We start from the raw sequence: 16,059 nt of genomic DNA, 5'->3' as shown, positions 1-16,059 counted from the left end.
CGAGTTTGTTTCAATAAAGCAAAATGATGACAAACCCAAGCCTTTAAAGTAATTTGCTAATTAGATGGGTATGTCATTGTCTGGGATGACAGACAAGAAGCAGCTTTGACAATATTGACCAGCCTCAATTAATTTTTCATTGTTTAAAACAATGCTTTAAAAGTTTTTCAGTTTTTTTAAGTACTTTTGCCCAAATGTTATTATTTATTTTTCTTTCACCGTCAGACTTATTATTTGTATCTTTTATTTCTTTTTACCTTCATCTGGATTTGTTTTGATTTGATCCTTTCAACCTTTGGTCATTGTCACCCGTGTTTTAAAGCGCTTGATAAAGAACCTGACAGTAAAGATTCAAAAGAAAGTTATTAGAAAAAATATCCACACTGAGCATTATAAAGTAGAAATATTTCTTCTATATAATGTAAATTTCTTAGCAAACCTTTCAAACACCTCTTGAAACCATTTTCTATAATATTTTGATGTCACTTTTGTAGATCTTTCTATTTCATATAAATATTCACTTTTGCAGCTTTACATCAATGTTTGAAAACTATTAAGATTCATCTCAAATAAGAGTCACAAAAATATAATGTAGGCTTGATTTATTATCATAAACATGCAGCTTAAAATGAGCTCCGAACAACACATCTGAAAATGTCTGAAAGGATACCACAATTAGAAACTTGATTAAATGTTATATTTAGGTTCCAGCATATCTGTGAATGTATGCTTTCATCATCAAAGATACAAAGGATGCTCATTTTCTGGGGTTTATTTTTCCTTTCTTTGATCTGTGTTGCCAAATTTCTTGATAATGAATGGTCTGTAGCTCTCATTGCAACATGCTGGCTGAATGAGGACATGTCAGACTGAGCGAATCAGCCACCTTTTACCATTGTAAGTGCCACTAGCTCAGACCTTTCAGTTACAAACTGTTACTGAATAAAGTATTCACCATTGCTGAAAACATACAGTGGACTTTGTCTCATTTTTCTTAATGTAGTAATCTGTGGTTTTACTTTATTTCAGATATCTGAATAAAAAATCCATGAGGCTCTAGCCTGTAACCTGATAGTCTATCTTAACTGTGCTAATCCCCGTAGGCATTGCTTTAATTTTTTTCTTTTTCTCTGGCTTTTAATCTGCAAAATTTGGATTTGTATTTGTAGCATAATGGTGCACAAATGTAACCACAGCTACACAACAGGTCTGTAGACAATGTAAGTACCAGTCAATACATAGTAATAGTGATATTCTTGTCAGAGGATTTTTTTTCCAAGACAGTGATTATTGCATATTCTGGTGGTTTGCTGACTTCAAAAGGTTAGAAATGTATCCATGAAAGTTTCCATATATGCCCATTTGACACTTCTCTACTCACAAGCCAAAAAACAGCAGACTGTTTGCTAAAATCACATGTGGAAAAAGCTTGCATATGAATTCAGTATTATTCAACATGTAAATCAGGTTGTATTCATAAATGGAAACATCCCGCTCATCAGCAGCGATGTCACCGCTGGCTCCTCACAGAGACTGCAATCTTGGCCCACTTACCTCCAGAGACTGCAATCAGTAACATGCTGTGGCATCATTAACAACTGCATGTGTAAAGATTTACTGTCAGTATCGTACAACTTGGACTTAAGATGTACTGTAGGAATCTAATATTAACTTCTTGGTTGTGTCACCGGGCAACGAAATAACATACCTGGGTTTAATATTGTCTCTGTACTTGCTTAAAATATACGTGCAATGCAAGCTCCTGTTTCTTTTGATAAAAGGATTTTTTTCTTATAAAGGTTATTACCGTGACATCTGTTAGATCGAGAGTAGCGTTTGATGTTGTCTGTGTGGCTGCTTTTGATGATCAGTGACTAGCTTGCTCAGACTGACACATTTCTTGGGGAAATTATATATCATGACATTATGTAGTACCAAAACTGGTTTATTTACCTATGATTAGCTTCATTTTTTTACACTTTAAAATGTATTTTCTTTATCAGTTAAAGAAAATAAAAGTATGCTATATTAATATAAAATAAAATACATTTATTAATTAAATCTGTCCAAAGCAATACCAAGGCTGAGAGACAATAATACAGAAGTATAATGCTACAATAATTCATCACTTATTTATGTAGTTAAAATGTGTAGTAATTATTTACATATATATACATATATATATATATATATATATATATATATATATATATATATATATATATATATATATATATATATATATATATATATATATATAATGTAAATTTGACATATTTCTTATATATATATATTTACAGTGAGTCTTATAATGTTATAAGAAAATGATTCAAGGTCAGAAAGCAAGAACATTCTGTACATCTCAGTGCAATCTATAAATCAATGTAGAGGAAGTTGAAAAAAGAAATCGAAAGCTATCAGTAGGAAGACCTTTTTTCCAATGCCCATGTCATGTATTCTGAGGTATTTATGATGTGTCCAGTTATATTAGCAATTCATTTCATACTGAACAGTTTAAACGGTGTTGAACAAGACTTTTTGTTCTTCCTGTCGCTTTCAGTACCACATGATGTTATTTCCATCTTTCTGGCAATTTGCTCAGCAATTCAGCAGTGACACATTTCTCTTTACACAGCACAGTGCAGAAAGTCCAACTCTGGCTGTTTACAAGTAATTCAACACATATTTATGTAGAAAAGTGTGCAGCCACATGATATCCAATGCAGCTCACAAGTTCATGGTTGAGTTCAGTGTCGCTGGTGGTGTAGGAGTCGAGTCATTGGCTAAGTTTAAGGTGAAGTTGGCCCTACTATGGACAGTCGGTTCTGGTGGAGGGAAAATAATATAGAACGCAATGCCTATCATTAAAATGAGAACTGAAATCAGCAAGGTGCCTCCACGACGGATAATCAGTTGAGAGAAAGAAAGCTTCTCTTGAGGTTTGGTGTTGGAAATGTCTTGGCTTTGCTCAGTATCATGAACAGTCTCTTGTGCATTAATATCATTTTCTTCAGCTTGGTGAACTGCCTTCAGCTCCAGATCTTGTGCACTGACAGCGCTGTAGCCATTTGTTTTATTAGCTGTTTCACTGCTCAGCTGGACCTTCAGGGTACAAAGATGAAGCTGTTAATGAACATGCAAGTAGCGTGAATGCCATGAGACTCTTATAATAATGTAACAAGACAACTCCATGCAACACTACACACTATGCGCTTACTGTGTCTGGGAAGTCAGTAGTGACTGGCAGCTTTGCTTTATTCAACAATGTACCACCAGGACATTTTGGGGTCATCATCGCAGTCTTCCCAGCTCGGACTTGAGCCTTAAAATAGTATGAAAAGACATTTAAGATGCATCAACCTGGACCAACATATGGAATAGATGGGAGATTGATGTTATTTCTGATTAAATTAATTCTGCTGGGTGTTTTCTAGCCTAATTGATCAGTGTCTAACATGTGTTGTGTGTTTTGTTAGGTTAACATTGGTATTTGGGACAGGAAAACCTGATAGTGATACACCAAAAATATGGAAACCAAAACAAATCCAGTCATCCTACCTTGTACTTTGTTTGCTAAACACTTATCTATGTATTCTTAAGTGTAACTGTGTAATTGTTCAGTACATTTTTAACACATTTGAAAAGTTTTCTCACAGAAAAAGAAATTTGTAAGCCAAATAAGAGATTTCAACATAACAAAAATATGTTTAGAGGATATTAATAGATAATTAGTACAGGAGAATTAACTGGAGGGGTTGATTTTCGCTGAATTTTGATGTCTCTATTCTAACAATTCCCATAATCTTAAATTTGATTCATTCCTACTCCCCAGTCCATTAGGTTTAAAAAAAACAAAACATGTATGTTAATTGTGTAATAGTGCATCTCACCTTGTGCATGACTTCGTTCCAGTTGAGTTTAAAGATTACAATAAGGACAAATCCGGTCTCAAGGCAAGCACTAGTTAGGAGTCCCAACCAGAAGCCTGACAGGAAGGACAAAAGTTTAGTCACACACTCATTATTTATAGTATATCTGAGGATTATTATATACCTTTAAAATGTATGACTTTGCCATCTGCAGATGGTAACTAGCTAGCTAAGGCTAAATCTGGTGTAAGGCATATTTTGATATTGTTTTTACACATGGTCCCTGACAAATAAACTAATAAACAAACAAACAATAAATATGAAGTTATCTAAATTAAATACAATTCAAATCATATCAGTGTTTTAATATTTCTGTCTGAAGCAAAGTAGCGAGCTGACGATCCCAAAAGTCTCCACTGAGTGACATTGTGATTGTGTTTTATACCAGAGATTTGCTTAAAGCATTAATGCTTTAAAAGAAAATAACGCTGTAATTACAGCGTTATTTTCTATCAGATACACTGGACTCCATGTGCTGGGTATTCACATTGTCAGTTAGAGCCATCTGCATTATACTGTCTGGTATTAAGCAGATGTGGGTATATGTACAGACACAGTCCTGTATGAATGGACAGTGAGGCGCTCCACTACAGCGGGTGGTAAATTATGGGCTGGAGGGAGGAAAATGAAAGAATTACTGGTTGGGCAGCATTAGATGGTTTGTTGGCCTTACTAATCACCCTTAGTTTAAATACAGACACAATGCCACACCACAATGTTTCCTATTTCTTTCAAATTTATAGCTCATTTGAAAATAGTAGGCTAGTTTATGATGTGGGGTAAATTGTATTAACTGGTTGTTTTCACACAGGTTATGGGAGTCTATGTGCTGATATGATGGAAAATGAATGGGTTTAATGTGTTGTTGAGGGTTGTACCAGATTAGTGTATATACCAGAGGTGAGCAACTCAACCCTAAGAGCCACAGTTCTGAAAACGTTGGGAGTCAAGATCTGCATAAGTCTGTTAGTTAAGTCTGATGTGTGTCGGGTGTGTTACAGCAGAGAAACTTCCAACACTTGCAGGACTGTGGCTCTCAAGAACTGGAGTTGGACATCCCTGGTCTAAGGAAATGAGCAAATGCCCCAAAGGTGGCATTGCAATTAGCATAGGTATGACTGCCTCCAAGCATTTATGCACTTGGTCAAGTGTTCTTTACTGAAAATCTAGCTTTATGTCCAGTACATATGGAGCAGATGGATCTGGAGATGATGAGGGTGATTGTTTTTGGCAAACACAAAAATGTTTCATTTTTGCTTTTTTGGATGTAAAATTGAGAAAACAAGCTTTAGATGCAAACATAGATTTGGGAAAATGAATAAATTACCTAATATCCTCAGCTGAGCAGCAAACATCAGCGCTACTCCCACTGGCAGGCCAATAAAGTAGTAACAGACCAGGTTGGACAAAGCAGCAATTTTTTGCATACCAGCTCCAACGAGAATCCCTGAGCACACACACTATGAAAGAAAAAAGATGCCGACTCAAGAAGGCAAAGAAAGAAATTTGTGTACCATGCAACACAAGAGTGGTGTATACAACGATACAAGAACATTAACATACCAAAAGTCCATCAAAAAGTTGTAGAAATATGTAGACTGTCAGGGTGTTTGACACAATCTCCACAATTTGACTGTAGAGGGCAGAATAAGATCATTAAAACAGAGCTGTCTCTGCACAGAACGAGAATAAATGTGTGTTTGCTTGAAACTCACACATCAGAAGTAAATATGTAGCCAACGTTGGACTTACAGCCAACGATCCCAATACCCTGGAACACAGCGAGCATTCCTGCAGCAAAGACACAAGGCATGGTGATTATGGACTAGCTACATGAGTTCAGATGTGGAAAAAAATATACAAACTGTGTTGTTCACACAGGTATTTCTACACGTATCTGCTTTGACAGTTAAACCAAATCCAATGGTCTTTTCTAAAGTTTGCTGTTCCTTCTCAAGGATCAATGAACAAAAAAAGTTACGTCTGAGATATCTGTTTATGCCTGTGGAAGGGGATATTACATAAAAATGGACATTCACTCTAAACCAGCTCTATATGTTTTCATTTACAAGTATCCTCATACCTGTGAGTACAAGAGCCACTTTGCAGGTGACAATGGCTCTGGCAGTGTCACCTGCCCCAAGAGCATTCCCAACACGTACACAGGCAACTGCATGGACACCTAATGGAAACTGCAAAACAATATTTTACTTGCTTAGAGTCATTTATTCATTTGTTTTTATTTTCCAGAGAAGAGGTTTTTCAGACAGTAAGTTTCATTAGAAAACTAGAAGAACTCCGAGAGCGCAGAGAAATACTGACAAACTAACACTACCTGGGCAGAGGTAAAAAGACATCATGCTCTTTTCACCTTTCCTCATTGGTCAGATTCCTGAATGCTTACACTTATTGTCAAAATAAACCGGTGTTAAAGATAATTATATTAAAAGAATGAAATACTGACCATGTGTTTATTATGTGATAATATTGTAATTTTGTCTGGGCTAATAAAATCACAATATCTTTAATTTGGTTGAAGAAGTTCTCTGCTCCTGATTACTCTGAATCAGGAGCAAAGAACTTGTGTGGAAGATGACGCTTCTCCTCATCTTTATTCATGATGAAAAAATGACTAATTAGTCTAAAAGCAGATATTTTATTTGTACTTTAATGCTATGCTTTTAATATAACAATAATGTTGTTATCACAAGTGCTTTTGGCCACGATGATCAAGCGGCAGATACATTAAAAGCTGACAAAATGAGCTAAGAGTTTAATAAAATGGAGTAAAATCTCAACACCAATTTTAACTGAATGAAACTCTGGTACTTTAAGAGACATGAAAAAGGTTTAGTTCAGTTCTAATTAAATACAAGTCAGTTCAACTGAATTTTAATCAAATTTAATCCGATTGTAATCCAGTTCATTTAAATCCAGATCACCCCAGTCCAAATTTAATAACAGAGTATTTATAGAAATACCCCCCCCCCCCCCCCCCCCCCCCCACCTGCTCTGCAGATTAAAGACATTAAAAGACTGTCAAATAGGGATTCGTACCATGTAAATGATGGCTCCTATTTCCACAAATATATGCTGTGCAGCAAGATCCACCTCTCCAAGCACACCTGATAAGATGAAGACATTATCATTATCATCATGACAATCTGGTGCTTTACAGCCACAACAAACACACAAACCACAGCAAAATATTAGTATGATGGCAGATTTTTGAGGTTTTTAACTTTAGTTTTCTATATAATCATTTTTTTTCCGAGAAGTGTGTAAAAGCAGAATTTAACTTGGCAAGACACAAACTTATTTGTTCCACTTTTAGTTTATTTGTGAATAATTCTTGACTATTTGTTGAGCATGTTACAGTATTTTATAATCGTGGCTTCAATTGGACCTATGTGCTAAGTTTTAGTGTGTCATAAAGTGTTTTCGAGAGCAGCATAAAACCTAAAACCAATTTTCCCAAGTTCAGTCCTCCCTGAGTGGACTTTAAGCAAGAGCCAATAACTTAATCAGATCAAGCTACAATTGTATAAGAATGCGGTAACTTGAAAGGAAGCTGCTTTCTTCATGTCGGAAAAATAGTCTTCTTACATCTTACTGCAAGAGACGCCAACTTGGGCTTTTAAATAAATAAATGGAAAGTAGGACATTTGTTACTGGATAAAAAATAAATAAATAATTAAACAAACAACTGTAGGATGCAGTGAAAACTGGGATTTCAATGTGACTATATATCTGTAGATGATGTTAGTTGAACACTTCTTAGCTTTTTGATAAATGGGTCTATTTGAAATTTAAACATAACCTTGTAAGGCCAGCATGATGATGAGTATTCTTAAAAAAAGATTTTAGACATGTGTCATCCTACTGCACAAAGAAAAACGAGGCCCTAATTTTTGTCTTTAAAGGTGAAATATGCAGTAGGTGTCACAGTAGTGCAGCTGAATCTCAGCCCAAAACTTTTATTTCCACTTAACTAAAGAGGATTAAAGTAAAAGACCTAAATTAAGTATGTTTACTTATGGGGAGAATTAGCGTTAAGCAAGTAGTAATCATTGTTATCCTTAGGAAGTCCTTTTAACATCCCTAATCTAACGATGTGAGGGAAACAGGACTACGTGTGGCAAACAGAAATTACCTGCAAGGAAACCACCAACTTCCCAGATCCACCATTCAAAGCAGGTCATAAATACACTGGGAACTGCCAACTTCATGTAAGAGCCCCATTCCTGCAAACATTCAGCGGACCAGCCTGCATACACAAGTTGCAATATGAACAATGGCAATGCAACAACATTTATCATTGTTCTGGCCAAGATGAAAATCTGAAAAGGTGGCTTCGTGTTCTGTTAATGCATTTTACTACCTAGGTGTGTAGTAGTTTCATTACATTGGTTTTATGTTCACAAGACTAAAACAACATTTCAAATTGCAACATTTGTTGGGCTTCAACATTTTATCTGATGTGCAGATAGGTAGCAGTGGCCTTTATTTTACTGTCTCGTGACAAGAATGGATTAAAAAAGAGGGGAATCATGTACTGCAAAGAACCACAGGCCAGGATTCAAACCAGAGCTGTCCTTGTCATACGTGACACTCACAAATGATCATAGTATACATTTTTTAAGACAAAAAAATGTTTTGTACTTCAGGTTTCTTTTGCATTACATGCAACTTCTACAAAGTGGATTTTGCAGAATTAAAAAGTTTAAAAATACAAAAAAAACTTCTAGGAGTTGAGCATGTTGAGCACTATGGGTTGTCAGGTCAGTCCTCATCTCATTTAACATTTAACTTCTTCATTTACATTATGCTTTGTTGCTGCTGGTTACAGTAAGACATGAAAAATACATGATTAATTAAAGGTTTTTCATCACCAGCCTGACATAAAAGAAGTAAAATTTTACCATTCTTCGAATTCTACAACTTCAGTGTTCCTTTGTTTTGAAACATGTGTATAAATATATCTAGATTACTTTTTTTTCTTGTCAGACTGGGCTCGATTTGGTATTTACACTTGTGTTTCAAGCCCACCTCCCCATGTGTGATGATGGAGCTTCTTCCATCTGATGTAGCCAAACAGCAGTAGGCAGATGATGATCTGTGAGACGCTGTTAGCAATTGCTGATCCGCTGCAAGCACACATGACAGAAAAACCGTATTATGTTATCTAATGGAAGATGAATGAAGGTTATTCTAACAATCTGAGAATAGGCCTTGGCAATTAGCAGGAGTCCCTGTTATAATGTGGGACGGGAAGGGGAGGAAGAAACAGGACCCTGAGAAGAGAGGCCTGATTGGTAGGCTGCCTGATGCATCAAATATTTGTCCAGCTGGAAGATCAACTCTTGTCACAGTTCTTTCTTTCTTCTCTGCCCTATACTGCCTCCCTCTCTGAATAAACTAAAAAAAAAACAAACTTCAATGCACTGCTGACTCAGCATGAACAAAAAAAACAAATCACACTTCTGAGACAGATGAATAGACCTTTGACCTGCTTCTCTTCTCAAACTTTCATGCACCAGCCCTAACTCTTTTCTTTGCAAAACTGAGTGTTAGTCAGAGATGTTCTCTGGTTCACTAGTAGCTTCATATCATCTCATATGGATTTTAAAGTCTGTTCCAATTCCAGACTGCATACAGTTCATGAAAGATGAAAAGGTTAGAGAGGCAGCTTTGGACACTTACATGACACCTAATTGGAGGACAGAGATTAGGAGGTAATTGAGCCCCAAGTTGAAAATGTTTGCAAGTGCTGCCATGTACATTTGAGGAAGAATGATCCCCTGAAAGATAATAAGACATGAAATCCATCGTTAGTGAACCAGTCTGGATGGGTTACTGGAGGACCTGAAGAAAATATTTTAGATAAATTAGCTTGGGTATAAATGGTCTCGATTAAGGAATTTCCAGGGGAAAGTGGCACCCCACTTGTGACCAAATTAAAACAGATCACAAGAATTTTTCATTTTACCTGAACTTCACCAATCTTCTCAATTCAAACGTGCATACGCAGTCATATTTGATTATCTGGTGTGGTCTAGATTTGCATGAGCATACAAGCCAATACATACATTTGTTTTAGAACTTTCCATTGCATGCCGATATGTTTCTGAAACAATGGCACTTTATTCTCACTCAGACTGCCATCAAAACCATTGTTTTTGTTTTTTTCTGAATTTGACCTGGAAAACTGGAGCATTCAGCACAACATAAGCGTATTCACTTCTCCTTGTGAACTTGCCTGGTTTTGCAGGTAGGCAACCTGCAGCTGGTGCAGGAACATGGCCTGTAACCGAGAGAGATAAAACCGATTAGACTCGCAGACTTTTTTCATATAAACATGAACTTAAGAGCCAAATTTTGATAAATTTAGAAATATCCTCTAGTTTAATCATCAGTATCTTTCTCTATATGTAGAAACAATGCTGTATGCATTACAGAGAGGTGATTAGAGTAAGCATGACATGATGGACAGAAATGCTTTTCTCATCTTGCTTTGGAATCTGAACCATTTTAACTTGTCGTTTTTATGTAAACAAGGTAGATATTTTCATACATGCATCTACTTTGATGCACATTATTGCAAAGCTTTCAGTGCTTTTCTTTAACTGGTGTACAATGTAATTAACCAATGTGCTGTGTTCGCTTCAGTTCACTGACTGGAACAGCTGGTAGAAACATCATCACATAGATCTGGGCAATTCTGAAAGGTAGGTAGAATGAAGTCACCTTAGTAAAGTTGCACATAAAAGCATTCTTGACATGTTATATGTGTTCACATTAAATTACAGGCTTATGAATTTGTTCCTCAAAACTTAATAATCTATAATAATATAATATAATAATGCCATCATATGAACGATAGAAATCTACATTGTAAATTAACACCTTGGTACATGTACAAAGGACAATAACATATCCAAGACAAGATAATGCAGTTGCTGATAAAAATTACAGCAAGACAACTAAAGATAAAGGTTTGATGTCTCAAATGAATTTGTCTAAAAACATTTTGAAGACAGCATCAGTTTCATAGATTTACCTGGCCACCTCCTCCTCTTGTTGCATCATGAGGAGCAAGTTTTGAGAGTTAATGAGAAGAGCCCAACAAGGCAAACAAAACACCAGCAGGATCAGCATGCTCCGTTGCAGGATTACACCCACACGTTTCATGTTCTTACCGCCAAATGTCTGCAGATAAAAAACAGAAACATCAGATTACATTGCTTTAAACTGTTTTCTTCTGATAAAACACAATGGTGCCGACTCACAATTTGTTTTTCTCACCTGAGAAATGAGTGTGTCACAAGCCAGAGCAAGGCCATGGCCTGTTGCAATTGTGGTCACATTAATTGTCTAAAAAGTGAGAAACAAAAGCTTCTGGTCAGACCTGTTATCAAATGTTGTAGTTAAATGTATTATGTAATGATGTCACTTTTACTTTTCACTTTCACTGTTTCTTTGAAGCTTGAATTTTTACACTTTATTTTGTTTTTAATACTGTTTTGACTAATGTCCCTTCTTTTTCCTTTTAATTTCACTGTGCTTCTTATTTTATAATCTTTTAATATCTCTGTATGGAACTTTGAATCACCCTGATGTTGAATTGTGCTGTACAAATAAACTTGTGTTGCCTTACCTTACCATTGGCATGTCACCTTATTTCATATGTACACAAAGCACATTCTCCATCACTCATACATTCACATGCAGACAAGTGCTTCAAAGGGTTCGGTCCTTTGCCCCAGAATGTTTGGACATGTAGACATGCCCTCAATCTCATTAGCTGCACTCTCTTAACCCTATAGCTTCCACACTGACAAAAACGCCAGAGAAAAAAAAAAATCTGTTTTTCCATTTGTTTTGGACAAGAATAAGAATAAATCTTTTTTTTTTTTTTAGCAAATGGTGAAGATATTAAAAAGAAGAAGCTAATAATTTTGCAACATCAATGAAATGGTTGAAATTGGAAGCAGTAGTAGCAGTTATAACAAACACTTAGTTTGGGTTTTCCATACCCAAAGCAATTGGATGTATAGCAGGTTTATTACCACTTTTTTTTTTTAAAGAATTTCATCAGTCACTGTAAATTCACCTTTACCAAATGGCAGACCAAGACCTTAAAGGGTTAAACTATAAAATAAAGGCTAGAATTTAACACAAAAGCTAAAATCAAAGACACCACGTGTTGCTTTGACTCTAAGCCTATGCGGTTTGCCCACTGTGTAACAGAAAGCCAGTCAGAGTGCACAGATGACTGAACGCTCAAAGAAGCCCTCAAATAACCTAGCACTGCTTGCAGACAAAATCTCCTATCTAAAAAAATTATTGCACTGGGAGGACCAGAAGCGTTGGAGAAATGCATCGATATATCTGATTTTACCCTAATGTGATTAAAGTTCAAACTCTAGCAGGTTAAAAATGCATGAGAATTGCATTTTGGTCAGAGAATCCAGGTTTGTTTTAAATAGTAATTATTGGGAGAAAAAGGTGACTTTCTGATACTTGGATATCCTCAATATTCATCAAAATCTTTAAGTTCCTCCCAGCTCTGCACCTGAAGTTGATTGAAAGCCAACTTACAGTCTTGCATTTGTATATGTAGAGGGACAACTGAGAATGAGACGTGCTTGTTAAAGAAATGTTCCAAAATAAATTTTTGGGCTAGATTTGGAGTGCATTAGAAATTTGGCCATTTTTCTAAATTTTTAAATAAAATTTAACCTGTGATTGTGTCAAAACAGTAATAGATATAAAGATGTCTTTACAGTCAAGATTTTATTTTTGATGGCTGCTTGATGAAAGTACGCCTGAGCTGTAGGCTTTGTCTCCAAAGCGGCCAAGGTGTTTGGCTCATCTCCTCTGTGTTGCATCCATTTGAACTCATAAGAAGAGAAAGGGAAATTGCTGCAACACATGAAACTCCTTCTCTTGGTTTGATAACATATCATTTCATGACCAATATTTTACTAGATGTGTACCTAAAAGTATTGACGAATGTGATAAGGCACTTAACGATCTGAGTAATCAAATGTCCTACAGCATTACATGCTGAGTCTGAGCACATTCCTTGCCAAGACTTTTGATGACTTGCTTTTTGTTGTTCTTGGACTATTGTTCACAAAGCCAAAAAATATTTCAGAACAAAAAGCAACTGCAAAAATACTGTGGATTTCTTTCAATATAAAGGGAAAATGAAAGTTATGTGTTTTCCCCCTCAGACTTATACAACATACCATCTTAGTAACAGTAAAAGCAGGCCTCAAAAATGCTTCAGGATCATGCTCATCCAGGAGTTCCTGGAGAATCTGATGTCTCAGACTGAAAGACAATGCAGCTGTTGTCAAACTCAACTGCGACTCTTAAATTTTCAAGATGTTTTGTGTGGTGGTTGTATGTGAGGATGTTAGCACCAAAGCTTATACTCTCCTTGGAAAGTTTATATTGACTTCTGAGTGAGCCCACACTCATTGCATACAATAAACAGGATATGATTCAGCACATGATTCTGGATCATTTCATTAAATAGGATATCTTTTTCATATGTACATTGTACTTTGGATTTTTAGCCAAAGGGGTGGATGTTAGAAGCTTAGTATAAAGGAAAAGATATTGCACGCTTGCAGGGAGTTTGTATCAGCTGTTGTCAGGCAAGAAATGGTGTACACCCTGAACAGATTGCTAGTTATTTCACGGTACACACAGCAAGACAAAAAAAAACCACTCACGCTTGAAACAATAACAAAAAAGCCATTTTTAAGTGAAGTTGCTTGGAAACACAAACGGTTAGCAGTGAACTTGGTCCTAGCCGTTCCACTTGTCATATTTGCATGTACTGACATCATCCACCAATCCCTTACATTTGTCTTCCATTTGACCCAACAGTTGTTATTTTGTTTAGACATAGCTTACTTGCCATTTGCAAATGTTTAACTTATTCTTCATCAGAACACTGCTAAACTTAACATGAAGCACACAAAAATCAAAGGGACAAACTCCACGAAAAGACTTGACCAATCTCTGGCATCCAAACAAAACACAATTCAAATCCAAAATAAATTTACGGGAATGTAACAAAACCATTAGAACAGTTGTGTTCACCTCAAAAATTCCACTAATTTCTGCACTTCAAGTAAAGCACACAAACAATGGGCTCCGTTGATTACAAAGACAAGTGTATCTGTGAGCTAGCAGCCAAATGGTAGCAAACATAGAATACATCCTGAGAGAGCATGTCTTGCTTTTCCTTTGATTCATTACAAAGTTCATCACAAAGTTCATGGTAGTTTACACAAAAATTAAAGGGATTTTAAGATATATGACTCTGATATATATTGATATATGATATATATTTGGGACACTTCTTTCTGAATCCTGGTTGGTGTTTCTAAGATGAATTTGGGGACTATCCGTCATTTCTCCTGACAGTTGATTAGAGATGTTGATCATCAACATCAACCAAAGGATTACTCAGATATTTTCCTGCAAAACGCCTCCTTTAAACACTTTCTCTCTTTCGGGTATGTTATTTTAGACAGAGCTTCTCCTCAAAACAATATTAGTTAGGTTTGTAAAATAAAAAGTAACTGAATTTCTTAAGACAATAAAAATATTTTGTTTGGTTTATTCATTTTCATGAATGAATGAATGAATGAATGAATGAATGAATGAATGAATGTTTGGTCTAGGCAGCAAAAACTACATGTTTAAGATAAGGGACAATGTCACAGTTTGCTTCTCAAATAGATACTCCTGTAAAATTTTGCATAAAAAATGTGTGTCCCTCAGCACAGAACAGAACACGTAGTAAAAAAAAAAACAACTTAAAAAAACAACTTAATTTTGAACTATAATATCTGTAAAAGCAGTGTTGACAAACATATATATATATATATATATATATATGTGTGTGTGTGTGTGTGTGTGTGTGTGTGTGTGTGTGTGTGTGTGTGTGTGTGTATAAGTTATTTAAAATAAAATTCAGCATGAACACAGATTCTGGCCTCCTAAGTGCCTGAAGACTGAGGGCCTTCAGTAAGTAGTAAGGTGAACCACATCCACAACTGGCCTCCACATACACAAGCACACGCTGACACACTCACACATGACTTATGCCATACTTAATCTGCAAAGGACCATAGATCATACCGCTGAGGCAAGCGCATATCCAGCCAGTTCTGCATTGCCAATGTGACCACAGAATATGGTGGTTACAAATGGCAGGAGAAAGTACAGAATCCGCGACAGCAGCTGTAGAAACAAACATAGATTTTACTCATTTACAGCCCTTCACTGATGCAGCAAGTTATTGCCTCATACAGCTTATCAAGACTCACCAAAACAGTTAGAAAGCAGAGCTATGAAATCACCCAGTACAGACTGTTTTTTTTTTCCACTATACAGTAAGTATATACCTAATTTTTCACTAATTGCACACTTTAGAAATACTTCACAAGTGACTGCACTATTAAATTGGATAATGCACAGCACATTTAAAAGCAATTCTGCACCAAAAGGATAAAGTGTGTGAATGAACTCCATACACAGAACAGAACATTAAGTTTTCCTTGGACCGCCACATAAGCTTTACCCTACTTACCAGTGGGCCTGTGAGACGTAAAACATGGTAGAGTTCCTCTCTGTAGGCGGGTGGAAGCCAGCGTTTCACACATGCACACCAAAAGAGTTTGGAACTGGCTAATGTTGTCACCTCATCTCCTAAAGCCCCTGCCATCTTGCCAACAGGAACCCCAGCAATGGGCCCTGCACCCGGCAAGGGGTGTGCAGGCTCCAGAGAACTCAGCCTCTCCATTCAAACGCAGGAAGGGAAGACAAGAGGGAGAGGGGAGGAAGAAAAGCCACAAAGCACCAAAGGGAGGAGGGGAGGGAGGGAGTGCAGCAGTGAATGGAGCAATCGGCCTATCTGGGTTAAGAAACATAACATATGTTTCTTTATATTTCTAGATTGTTTAGTGTTGTTTTGAGCAGGACCAATTCAGTATAAACAAAAAGAGTAAAAGACAAACAAGAGTACAAAAGCCCTGGATTCATAACCCTGAAACCTGTGGGGAGGGAGCGGCAGCAAGGGGTGATTACATATGTATTGTTGTGT

General features: G+C 36.4%; 1 protein-coding gene across 1 annotated transcript; it reads right to left on the bottom strand.

Moving 5' to 3' along the window:
* Window positions 1–2,727: 2,727 nt before the first annotated feature.
* On the bottom strand, window positions 2,728–15,759 carry slc47a1 (solute carrier family 47 member 1; the record flags this gene model as incomplete). The annotated part of the gene is made up of 17 exons (XM_079247396.1): window positions 2,728–3,102; window positions 3,218–3,322; window positions 3,891–3,985; window positions 5,257–5,389; window positions 5,493–5,562; window positions 5,645–5,720; window positions 6,013–6,121; window positions 6,987–7,054; window positions 8,083–8,196; window positions 8,979–9,076; window positions 9,633–9,730; window positions 10,189–10,233; window positions 10,608–10,650; window positions 10,990–11,138; window positions 11,235–11,303; window positions 15,096–15,197; window positions 15,547–15,759. 17 exons carry the CDS (start codon window positions 15,757–15,759, stop codon window positions 2,728–2,730), a joined length of 1,962 nt encoding a protein of 653 aa, XP_079103522.1.
* Between the last annotated feature and the right edge of the window lie 300 nt (window positions 15,760–16,059).

The sequence above is a fragment of the Telmatherina bonti genome (assembly GCF_933228915.1).
Source record: "Telmatherina bonti genome assembly, chromosome: 10".
NCBI classification, from domain to species: Eukaryota; Metazoa; Chordata; class Actinopteri; order Atheriniformes; family Telmatherinidae; genus Telmatherina; species Telmatherina bonti.
This window is presented reverse-complemented; position numbering and strand designations above follow the sequence as displayed.